Genomic DNA, 12,488 nt, shown 5'->3' with positions numbered 1-12,488 from the left:
AGTTACCTTCCTCCTCCTTAAAACCCAATTTTTTTCTGATTGGATTCCCCTCATCAACCCAAAATTCAAACAAAGAAGTCTCACCTTACACCTTACATAAATTTTTATGGTCTATTGAGTTTTTCTGTAAGCTTAAAATTCAGTTCTTAGTGTGGCTCATGATGTGTCTTAGTAGGATAACAATGCAGGACATTGCTCAAGCAAAATCACTTGAAGTCCGTGATTTGGCTCAAAATCTGATAGAAAATGAGAAAATGATCAGATTCTTCAAATACAAACAACACCGCTGACAATATCTGAATGGACAGTTGCATGTCTGACAGAATTACATTCATAGCAAGTGAATATTCATAATTGGCCAAACAACAGGGCCGAGGGTATGTGGGAGCAGTTGGTGGTATAGTCTGCGGACGGTCAGAGGCCTTGACTGCTGAGTGAGTGTGAAGTGCCAAAGCCAAACTGCTCCCCTGCACCCCGAGGGCAGCGAAGGAGCCGGGTTGTGCTCACCAGCAGAGAGGGCCTCAAAAACAATCTGACAAGACTTCTCATCTCCTGGCCTCTGCAGTGCTGCAGTAGATGCTCATGAGCGAGATTATTCCAGTGTCAAGCCTGCAGCTTTGTCATCTGAAACAATAACATCAAGTGAGATAACTCACGCAGACTGAGTTTTACTTAATTTTTGAGGGATTTTTTTTGTCATGCAGCGTAATTCTCACACCGCCGAGGTGGTGACACTGCACAGGCCGACTGAAATATAATGCTGCTGTTGACATCTGTTTTCCAGCTGTCAGTGAAGCACTGTTTAAATTGCAGCTGCTGTGGAAGGGGCATGGATGAGTGGCTCAGACACCTTGTGTCTCCCTCTTCTCAGCAGAGCCCATACTGCTTGAATATGCAGTGAAACTACCACTCACACATTGCCTGGATGCTTCATCTTAAATTCACTTATTCACACACTGTAACCCACAGATTATATCATGCACAGGAGACAGGGTGTGGCCCCTGAATTTTTCTGTATTACAGTCTGTTACTCATCTCTTATTTTTATAATGGCACAAGGCAACGTTTTAATGAATGTTTAAGAGGGGTCATGTATCCAGGCTGTTTAAAGATTCAGTTACATGAAGACAAAATGATTGATCAGAAGAAAAGCTGTGTACAGAAGAGCCAGAAGTGTTTGTCTTCTTCCACTAGATGGCGACTTTAACACATTTTGTCAAAACTTTCACATCCTCCACACTGTGATATGGAACAGGAAAGATTGCTTTCAGTATTTCCCAGTGGGAATGTTTTGACTGAAGTAAAACCCTACCCTATCAGTAATCAGCATTTCAGTTTTGGGTTTTTCCCCCAGTTACTCTTGCACAACACTAAAAACTTTCGTTATATCCCCAGAGTGATGACGCCTCTTCTGTTTTCTTTGCAGCTGATCCATCTCTTTCACTCTTTTCTCTCAGAAAACCACTCAGATTCAGTCTCTGTGTATTTTCCTCTCATGGAAAAACAGTGACAGCAGAATGATATGCATATGTGAAAAACATGGCAATTCAAAATCAACAAATATCAAGCCTTCCGGTGAATACTGATGATTGCATTTCAGAGCTGCTCTCCTTTTTACAGAAGAAGTTTTCAGCTGAAAGACTTGTAACTTTGTAAAAATGATGCATGGTTAGAAAAAGGCAGATTTCATGAAACGATCTCCACGGCACTGCCCGTTCTGAATAATAAAAACATTTAATAAATATATATATTTTTTGTTGCATGATTTTCCTCATGATTGTATGCTGTAGTATACTGTTAGTTTTGGGTATTCTCTCCAACACTGCCCGGTTTTGTGCCAAAAAGTGATCACTTCATTACTAGCCCTTGAACAGGTACACACAGAAAGGTGGGGCCCCATGAAAAGCAGCACTACATGTAAATGTAATGTTAGAGCGCCCCTGCTGGATGGTTGCTGTTTGACAGCGAGAAATGCAAAGTGTTCGGTTTCCTAACATTCCTTCACCCCGATGCTCCTCCTCTCTCCTGTTGGTGCCAACTCCCTCTATCAACTTTCCTGAGACAAAAGCTCCTTTTGTGGCGGTGGAAAAACAACATGGCAGAATTTGCCGTCCAGTCCGAAGGAAGAAGCGAGGGGATTGTGGTAATTAAATTAGGGGGCTGACGGGGAAGGGACAAGTGTCGAAGAAAAGCGTCGCTCGTGTATGGATGCACAATTTGCGCAGGCAGACAACTTTGCGCGCCTTGCAGATTGCTTAAAGTCACATGCGCTTCTGGTGCAAACAAGATAAAACTCGTACCCGCTGTTTTTCTCCTTGTAGTACAGCAGAAACATGATGTTTGCGTTTATCTCCCCCCCTGCAGATTAAAGATGACTGGCCAGGCTACAGTTTAGATCTCTTCAGCTATCCAGCACACTACTCCGGAGATTTAGACTGTGTCATCATCCCGCATGGCGTGATTATGGACAGGTACATGGCTACAACTGGGAAGTCGCTTTCTTTGTTCTTTGATAAAATCGTGCATCAAGGAAGTAATGTTCCCATATGCTTTTGCACGGGGGCTGCATAAAAGCCTTTGTACAGTTTCTGGGGAAATCCAGGGGATATCATGCACAGATTATGCGATATGAACTTGACGGAGGTTTTGGCATGCTTTTATTGAAATGAATCCTGGTAAAGCTTAGAAATTCCCCAAAGAAACAAACAAAACAAATAAAAAACCACAGCTCCCCAATGAAAGCTCAAATCCCACAGTAACTCCCCGCGTGTATTCATACTTTTTTGGTAAAAAGAGAAAAGCCAGCAGGAGTTCAATCATACTTTGTTTTAAATAGTACTTATTAACTTCTGTATGTCTATAAAAGAAATCAGAAAATGAATTTTTAATTAAATAATTAGTGTTTTTGTCACGTGACACAAAGCTTTTTATCTTACTGTAAAACACAAAAGCTCTGTATGTGGGTTTGTTTATGTTTCTGCTACCTGCCGTTACACGATCAGGAGCCGAATAACCAAACTTGGCACACGGGTACATTTTATGCACCTGAAGTTTTTAATCTATTACCGATATCATGACATCATGATGTTTCCCAGCAATCGTCTAACAAAGGTCTAAAATGATCTGTTCTTAATACCCGTGCACTAACAGAACTATGTCAGTTTTATGTAATAACAGTAGTTGTAATTTATATCTACAAAAGAGGTTCTCTGGCAACCAGCTAGCAATGGGCTCAAATCAACCATTTTTAGAATTTACGCACGTAGAACACCTTATGATTATCATTTCATGTCAAACAGCATGAGCGGGCGGAACAGTACTGAAGCATGGGCATGTACTACTATGTATAGTTGTGGTCAGATGTTTAAACAAGTTGCTTAGGCATAGAATAAAAAGTGCAGTAGGAATGTGCGTGCGACTGGCTGAATAAGCGTTTTAGGTGCTCAATTAGTGTCAAAAAGTGCTTTGCCAGTAGTCAGTTTAAATCACATGTGAGCCATCTGTTTTTCTTTCTTATAAAATATTTAAAACATTTATTTAAATGTAGTAAACGGTTAATCAATCAGTTTACCTGTCTTTGCATATTTAACCAGAATTATTCAATATGGTGAAATAATAACACAAAGCTAAACAAATTTAAACATCACATATGGTTGTGGACCGACAGGGATTTCAAAACTGTCTTAACTGACGAGAAAAGAGGTCTTTTAGAGGTAATTCACCTTTTCTTCATTGTACACAGAACAGAACGTCTCGCTAGAAACATCATGGATGACCTGGGGAACCACGCCATTGTGGTCCTGTGCGTGCTGAAAGGAGGTTACCAGTTTTGTGCCGACCTGGTGGACAGGATCAAGGACCTTAGCCACAACTCCAACCGCACAATCCCCATGACGGTACACTTCATTCGTCTCAAGAGTTACTTGGTGAGCTGTTGCCCACTCCAGCAAAGAAAGCTGACAGTTTATCTTGAGTGGCATTTGTGTGAGAAGTGGAAAGCATTTTCACGCTCAAAAGTATCACCTGTGAGTTTAGAGTTAGTCACAAGATGTGTATTATTTTTCATGCATTAGAACATTGGTGTCTTCCTCTAACTTTGCCTTGAAAGTGCTGTTATGATTTGATGTGATTGCTGACAATTTTTTTTAGCTGTGAAGTACTGCTGGTGAGATACCCTCACTGGCCACTTTATTGGGTACACCTTCAAGCTACACAGGGTTAAACTTCTCTGTGGAGAATTATTCCCTGTTCTTAGATGACGAAGGTGGCACCCGGTGTGGTCTTCTGCTGTGACAGCCAATCTGCTCCAGGGTTCAGTGTGATGTGCATACAGATATATCTGAGTTACTGTTGCCTTTCTATCAGATCAATGAAGTCTCTCCTCTGACCTCTGGCATCAACAATGCATCTTCACGCAGAGAACTGGCACTTACTGAATATTTTCTCTTTTTTGGACAATTCTCTATGAACCCTAGAGATGGTTCTGTGGGAAAATCCAAGTAGATCAGCAGTTTCTGAAATACTCAGACCGGTCTGGCACAGTCACAGCCAAGCTATGCTCAGAGTCACTTAATTCCTCTTTTATCCTTATTCTGAAACTCGATTTGAACTTCAGCTGGTCATTTTAACCATGTCTACATACATAAAAGCTTTGAGTTGCTGTCATGTGATTAGTTGATTATATCTGAGTTAATGAGGAATTGAACAGATATACCTCATTAAACAAGTTGAGCTGGTTCGGGCATTGGACTTGCATGCCTCCTAGAGGTGGGAATCACCATACATCCCACGATACAATATTATCACAATACTTAATGCACGATACGATATTATTGCGATTTTTTAAAATATCTGCGATATTCAGATTCTGTACATAAAGGTAAACTTTATCAATATTCATTTTATCTAATATCAAAGTCTCGCACTCAGTCTTTCTCTCATTTCAGTCAGTTTTATTGTTGACAAACTGAACGGTTTGTATTACAGTCTAGTCCAACTTAACTGAATGCAACCATCTGGTACAATTATAGCTATTCTGAACTATGCAATTTGTGAAAACTATGCAGCCCCTTCAGCAACTGAAGAATTTGAAAGTAAATTAAAACAAAATATAATTTTACATTAAATAAAAAAGTTTTAAACTTAATTAAAATAAAACATGTCTTAAATTAAAATAAGTAAACTGTCATGTTTATTGCTGCCAAAAAAAAGTTAAACACATTTGGACAGTGAAGGAATGTCAGGATTCTTGCTCAGAAAAAGGAGCTGATCAACATGCTCTGAAGTCAGAGCACAAAAACTTTTTTTGTAACAAAATATCGATTTCTGCTGTCCCTGTATCGATACATTATTAGCAAACAAAATATCACGATACTACACAGTATCGATTTTTCCCCCCACCCCTAATGCCTCCTGGGTGAGGTGTTTTTTCAGCCATGTCCAAATGAGATGAAGCTCCAGGATAGACTCAGTGCATTCTTGAGAGATCATATCTCTTATAGATAGATGAATGGATAATTGAAAATATTTCTCCTGTATTTTATGTCCACAGAATGACGAGTCAACAGAGGATCTTCACATCCTCGGAGGAGAGGACTTGTCTTTATTAGCTGGAAAGGTAAGATTTTCATTATCATTGAGACGTCTGAGCCTTATGATGGGCCCTGCTTTTGTAAAAATAGGTAGCATGGAGATGGTGATTGTTGATAGACAGCAGCCTCAAGAGGGCACCCTTCCCTCTAATGTGCTGTTTGCCTCACTTCAGTGAATGAGATCAAAGATGGCAGTTTCTGACACACCTAGCGCTGATCACATGCCAGCTATGACAAAAGGTTTATTCCATTTTATCTCAAGTGAAGCAAAATGTATGGTGTAAATTGGAGGCCATACTGAGTGCGTACCTCGGTAGATCAAGGGGATGACAGATTTACTTAACACAGTCCCTCTTCTACGGCTCGTCGTGTTATCCTGTAATTAGAGATGGTAGCTCACAGAACTCGAGTGTGTGTGCAGGCTGTTGCCAGCCTTTGATAGTGCATGCCACCTAACAAAGGGTCTCAGTGAAACAGTGCAGACTTGTGGTGATGACAGTCACCTTATTATAAAGAGTTGTAAAATCATTTCCAGGATTGGAAATAAGAAAAGCAAAACTTTTAGATGCTTTCATCCTGTTTTCTTGTAAAATACATATATACATAATTGTATATATGACAAAGAAAACATTTTATTTGTTTGTTTACAGCAGGTTAGGAAGGACTCAATCTAACATTAAAGGCCCTGATTACATGACATGTAACTAGTTTGATTTAGAAAGAATAATCAGCACTGATTACAGCATGATGGGGTTCTGTGACGGCAGCAGATCATTCATAGTGCTGAGTGACCACTAGAGGTATTATTAAAGTGAAATTAAACCAAACTAAAACATTTTAGTCAACTAAAACAAAAATAAAAGCAACAAATTAAAAAATATTAAAACTATCTGAAACAATATTGTGAACTTTGAAAACTAACTGAAATAAAATTAAAAGTATAGAGGAAATACCCTTAGTTTTAGGTTGGTAAAAATGTAGTTACAACATGCCTGATGAGGCGTTGATGGATGTCTTTAGATGTCCATGAGACAGTGAGTCAACTGCTTTCAAATGGTTTTGTGTTTTTATTGTAATACCTCTGCTGATTTGCCCAAATCTTGCCTTGGACATGTGCCCACCATACAATGGTGAATACAAAGATGGAAACTAACACTGAAACTAATTCAGACTAAAGTAAAAGTAAACATTTTATACAATAAAAACTAAACTGAAACAAGAAACTAACTGAAAATAAGCAGAATTCAAAACAAAAAATTGAAATAAAAACTAATGAGAAAATATTTGTGTGCTTATATTCAATCTGGAAAGTCCTAAAAGGTTCAAAGACTATTCAGCAGGGAAAGTGGCCTAAATTACACAATTAAAGAAAGAAAGAAAGAAAAGAAAAAGACAGACAAGATGAGCCTATAGAGAGCACACAGCACTCCTCTTAGCATTAAGTAAATGTGTTTGGCATAACAGAGCATTCAAACCACATTTCTGTTTACTAAATCTGGTTTATTAGAAAAAAATTAATAAATAAAACCGGCCTAAATTCCAATTTTCACCAGAGATTTGAACCATCTCACAATTATGTGAGCTCTGCTGTTCATACCCATATATTTCTTATAAAAGAATCTGTGTACAACCTTTTTGCCAAGTAAGCAGCTTTAACTCCCACTCACACACACACACGTGCACATATCTATGTAAGCATACAGAGGGATGAATCATTAACCGTTACTATGGGAGTTACAAGTCAGCAGTGATATTTTTAGATAATTAAAGTCAGCTGATATGAACATTCACAGTCATACGCATACCTCAGCAGTACATGCACACAGTAGCCAGGTGCCTAAAACTTGAATAGGATATGAGGTAGTAGGCTTGACTCACTGCTTTCCTCACAGAATCTTTAGTGTGCTTGTGAAATCCCTGAGCTCACTGTGACGTGCTGCTAATTTTTGTCCCAGGTCCTAACAGAATGAGGTGATGCTTTCCAGGAAGAGGTTACCTAATTGTTTAACAGTGTACACATTACTGTTCATTTGCTTTTTGACCTCCCTGAAATGTAGTTTTCAGACAGTGAGCTTTACATATCTTGTATAGCTCATTGCTTTTGCATTTCTCCAGGGTTTAGTGCGCTCTAAATAAATCTGGATGAATAATGATTCCTAAACAAAGCACGACTGCACCCTCGGATGAACCCTTTGTTTAAAAAAGTGGAGTAAACTCCGGCAGTTAGAGAGTTTCACTTTTCATCGTGTCCTAGCTAAGTTGAAGCGAAGCCCAGATAGCGGCTCTTAATAAAGACACTGCCCAGTCGTCTTCAGTTTATTAGACAGACATTCGCAGAATTTCAGCTATTTCTGTGCGACATTCAGGGCAGCGCTGCAGGAACATAGCTTTCCAATCTGGATTAGGATCATTCGTTTAGCTGAATCACTGATATCATAAATGCAAAGAGTCTCGCGGATGTAGTGTATGAAAAAATGTGGTTGGTTTAGCTGATATTGGCCATATTTCAGTACTTCTGCTTTTATTTCAGCTGCAGCCTGATCATTTCCTGAAACATTATTTGTCAGTTGGTTTTGTTTTGCACTTTAGAACACAACAAAGTGTATTTCTCTGTTTATAATTAATTGCTTCTTAAATCACCTCTAAATGGCTTTTGTCTTTTTTTTAAACGTGTGAGTTTTAGTCTTGGAGTAAGTGTGGAGCAGATTATCAGTTTTCAATCAAGAGTAATTGTTTGTTCCTGCCCTCTCTTTTCTCCTCGACATGCTCGCTCCATAAGAATGTTCTGGTTGTGGAGGTGAGTCAGCCATGTTTTTGCTACTCTGCTTTTCCCCGTGTTCACCAAATGGACCTTATTGTGTTCCTTGTTGTTGTTGTTGTTGTTGATGATGATGTTTTCCAGGTCAGGAAAACTCATTTAAAATTTTTATCTTCTTCTTGAAGGTCCTGAATTCAACATGAGGACACTTTTTAATTGCCTGACCCATATTTGAGAAACCAAATAGATTTATTGCTTTGTGTGTGTGTGTGTGTGTGTGTGTGTGTGTGTGTGTGTGTGTGTGTGTGTGTGTGTGTGTGTGTGTGTGTGTGTGTGTTTTAACTAACATCATTGAAAATCTTGCCTTGCCCTACATACTGGAATAGGTGCACTGCAAAAAAATAAAAAGGAAATGTAGGCCTGCAGTCATCATCGTGGGCATTCATGATACTTACTGTAAAAAGATTGTAGGAGTAAACATTTTGAAACAGCTCCCTTTAGTCAGTGCACAACTGTGTGTGACAGGGAACTCGCAATCTGTGGCCGCTTCAGCTTTAAGTAATATTAAAATCTTTATTGTGTGTCAACGTCATCGGGATAAAGCAAGATGGAAAGACTTAGCGTCTCACAAAAACCAATACATTACATCAGGTGCGTCACATTGTACAGGAAGTAACAGAGTTAAAAGGAAATAAAAAGTCAAAATCAGGAAAGGCTCTAAGGAGGTCGATGACTCAGCCGACAGGATTTCCACAGGCAGAATTTTCCATATTTATAAGACATAGATACTGCTGTGTACTTGTTATGCAATTGCATTTTTAAAAAGACAACCTTGTCTTAGTTTTGACTTGTGCAGTGGGTTGGTCAGTAAAAAACCCTTTTTGCTATCAGTATTGTAAAATGGCAGTCATCACTCCATGGTATTTACAAGGGGTAAAATACAAGCACTGATAGATAGTAATGACTTTAATACTAACGCACTGAAACACACAAGGTTACAAAATGTTTCACTAGATACGAGAGAGATAGGAGAATACTTTAAAGAAGTGTACATATCCCAACAAACAGTACCTACAAATACACACAGGTACCGATTTTCAGTGATATCAACTTTAATATCAGGAAATTAACTAAGCGTATATATATTTTCTTCCTCTCTTTTTTGCCATATTTTTCAAGTAACCTGTGTTTGACAACAGCATAATAAAACTGGAAGTTCTGTTTTTTGTGCCCCCCCCACCTCCCATATGGCCACCCCTATGAAAAAATTCTGGAGACGCCCCTGCGTGGAGCAGTTAAAAGACCCGGATCAGGTGATCAGAGATCAGGTGATATAACACCTCAGCAGGCCATGCAGGGCTTTGTGATTGATAAAAATCTGCAGTGTGGTCTGAATTTCACTGGGAGCCAGTGAAGGGAAGCAAGTGTGTAGTTCGGGGCTCACAGCAAAGGATTTTAGCGATATTTCTTAGATGACTGGATGAGCTTAGAGACATGAGATTCAAAACTCAAACACCTGTCAAAAGTAATACCAACGTTTTGAGCACAGGATTTGGCATTATTGGCAAGTGCAGCCAATGTAGTGACTGACCTCTGTATAGAAACCCCACTTTTACCAGGACTGTGATAATAAAGTATTTATAAAGCATTCACTGTGGTAGTGAGAGGCTCTTGAGCTGACTTGACAGAAAACAGATCATACTACATCATAATAGTTATTTTGTGTAAGGAATTTAAATATGGGTCATTTAATTTAAATGAAATGAGAGAAGGAAACAAGCAAAGTGCATTTAAAAATAAGTAAAATAGGTTTTAAAATCTTAAATTCCTGCAGTATTATAATTAGGCTAAGGCTGTTAGTCTGTTCTGGCTCATATTCAGTGACAGATGAAAAATGTGTGAGGACAGTCACACATTTCACATATTTGTAGTGCGTACTGACCAGCGGCACACTGACATGATCGAGCGTACTGTTGTGGCTTTGGTTCGCCTCAGCGTTTGCCTACATCGTAGAGCAAGAGGTCAGATGACGTTTTTGTTTTTTTTTTTGATTGAATATCACATGTTTGTGTTTAAATTCCTCTTTTCAGTGAATTCAAGTAATTCCTAGTGAATGCTTGTAAACAGTTGCGTAATTTGAGTACAGTGTGACACTGACTGCACTTAGTTTCTGTATCACTTCTAGTCCAGAGAAAGAAGAATTGAGTTTTTGTTCTTTTTTTTTCCTCACTGCCATGTTATTACTTTCTCAGTCCAGTTTCTACATCTTCCACCCCCACCCTCACAGGGCATTGTAGGCACCGGAAAGACGATGAAGACTCTCCTGAAGCACGTCGAAGCCTTCGGGCCCAAAATGATCAAAGTAGCAGGGTAAAGCCGCCAAACAAAACCAGCTCAATTTCCTGCTTTGCGAATCACTGTTTTCCCCTTTCAGTTGAGACACACACACAGACACACAGAGAGGCAAAGACTAACATTGTGATGCAGATCTCAGGTACCGCAGGTTTTTTTGAAGTGACGCTGTCTCCTGAGACGGTTTGAGTCGGCTGTTGTAAATAATGTCTGCTTTTGTTTCCCTCAGATTGCTGGTGAAGAGAGTGCCGCATAGCTCAGCATGTGTTCCTGACTGTACGTACCTGACCAACCCTTTTATGGCTCAGTGAGTCATTCACAGTTAAAAAAATTGTTGCATTTGCCGAGTCCCAAACTATTGGAAATATTTGCCTTTGTCGTTTTGTGCTTTCAGATGTCGGCTTTGAGATACCCAATCGTTTTGTGGTTGGATATGCTTTAGACTACAATGAGTATTTTAGAGATCTCAGTGTAAGTCAGTGTCTGGCTTCTTTCTTTCTTTCTTTTTTTTTTGACGACTGTATTGGGAATCCAGTAACACAATAAAGACCTGTGCTTTGGTGCTTCTTTTAGCACATTTGCGTGATCAGCGACACCGGGAAGATGAAATATAAGATTTAAAGAGAGGGCCGGCGATAGAGGCGACTGTCGAGCAGATGTCATCGGACAGCAAGCCCAGACACTTCCTGTGAGATGCCATTGACTTACAGCTGCTATGGTGACATCTGATCCCAATCATGCCTGCGTTGTTATAACATTCCTGGTTCCGAACATGTTAACATTTTTAACAACACACACTGCAACATTTAACTGGAGATTTGAACACAAAAAGCGCATGCTTGAGGATAAGTCGGAGCTTTGTTGCTTTGACACAGGTGATTCAGGTTTAAAACGTGTAGTGTTAAGTGGGGGGAATGCTGTTCTAACTCTATATCTAAAGCATCCAATCATCCCAGGTGTACTGCTTCTTTTATGAAATGTAAAGCATTCAATAACCACTGCATGTGAGGAATACCAACAAAACCTAAAATGAAAGGAAGTTGGGGTTTTTTTTAATTTGTTCTCCACCTGTGCGATGCCTTTTTAAAGTTTCATCTGATTTTCCATCACTTTTAACACACAGGGGAGAAACAGTTCAAGTCTTGTCAACACTAAGTGCCATTACTACCTCCTTTGTGTGTGTGTTTGCTTGTTTTTTCACTTGCTGTAGAGTACTTTTGTCATTTCTCTGTATCAGTTTATGTTCTAACATACAATAAAATGTTTTTTTAAGATTTCTGCATTCTACTATTAATGTTCCCACATGATTTTATGAATGAATGTTTTTAGTACTAATTGATTTACAATGGTTCCTTGGCTGAGCTATGAATATAAAGAAGACCTTGTGTAATATGTTTCTTAGGCTGATGATATACAAAAGGGGCTTGGAGTCTTTTTCTTTTTTTCATATGTCTTTTTAATGGTGTTGAGCTTCTCTTAATTTTATGGAAAACTGGCACCTATATAGGCCCTGAAGTAGCAAAGCTTTAAACCAAAAGCATCCTGAAACATCAGGTTGCCATTGTTTTGTTTTAAAAAGGGGGTTTTAACTGTAAGTGAACTTACAAAATGAACAAAAGAGAGCTCGTTGTGCTGAGCTGCTGTGCTCTTTGTATGCACTTGACATGTGACTCCCTTTGCTTAAGCACTGAGCACAACGTGCCATAAAGAAAACCATCTCTTGGGACAGTGAATAGACTTTGCCTTTTTGACTCACCAGACCTCCAACAGTGATAAAGTAAGAGCTA

General features: G+C 39.2%; 1 protein-coding gene across 4 annotated transcripts; it reads left to right on the top strand.

Moving 5' to 3' along the window:
- Positions 1 to 1,985: 1,985 nt before the first annotated feature.
- prtfdc1b (phosphoribosyl transferase domain containing 1b) lies at positions 1,986 to 11,975 on the top strand. Of its 4 annotated transcripts, none has more exons than XM_082514145.1 (9): positions 1,986 to 2,143; positions 2,365 to 2,471; positions 3,743 to 3,896; positions 5,552 to 5,617; positions 8,371 to 8,388; positions 10,637 to 10,719; positions 10,931 to 10,977; positions 11,096 to 11,172; positions 11,275 to 11,975. In XM_082514145.1, exons 1-9 carry the CDS (start codon positions 2,096 to 2,098, stop codon positions 11,320 to 11,322), a joined length of 648 nt encoding a protein of 215 aa, XP_082370271.1. In that variant the 5' UTR covers positions 1,986 to 2,095; the 3' UTR covers positions 11,323 to 11,975. The 4 variants fall into 4 exon arrangements, with proteins under 4 accessions (XP_082370271.1, XP_082370269.1, XP_082370272.1 ...); XM_082514143.1 differs by having other exon boundaries at positions 3,743 to 3,926; XM_082514146.1 differs by lacking the exon at positions 8,371 to 8,388.
- Positions 11,976 to 12,488: the final 513 nt, after the last annotated feature.

Source organism: Aulonocara stuartgranti (assembly GCF_965226115.1).
Source record: "Aulonocara stuartgranti genome assembly, chromosome: 18".
NCBI classification, from domain to species: Eukaryota; Metazoa; Chordata; class Actinopteri; order Cichliformes; family Cichlidae; genus Aulonocara; species Aulonocara stuartgranti.
The sequence above is the reverse complement of the archived record's forward strand: the minus strand, read 5'-3'. Positions and strand labels throughout refer to the sequence as shown.

What these genes read in the sequence shown, in the direction of transcription:
- prtfdc1b (XM_082514143.1), top strand. Translation starts at nt 2,096, where the DNA reads ATGGCAGAATTTGCCGTCCAGTCCGAAGGAAGAAGCGAGGGGATTGTG. An exon ending in AAAATGATCAAAGTAGCAGG is followed by an intron (nt 10,720 to 10,930) that starts GTAAAGCCGCCA and finishes TGTTTCCCTCAG; the next exon opens with ATTGCTGGTGAAGAGAGTGC. An exon ending in AGTATTTTAGAGATCTCAGT is followed by an intron (nt 11,173 to 11,274) that starts GTAAGTCAGTGT and finishes TGCTTCTTTTAG; the next exon opens with CACATTTGCGTGATCAGCGA.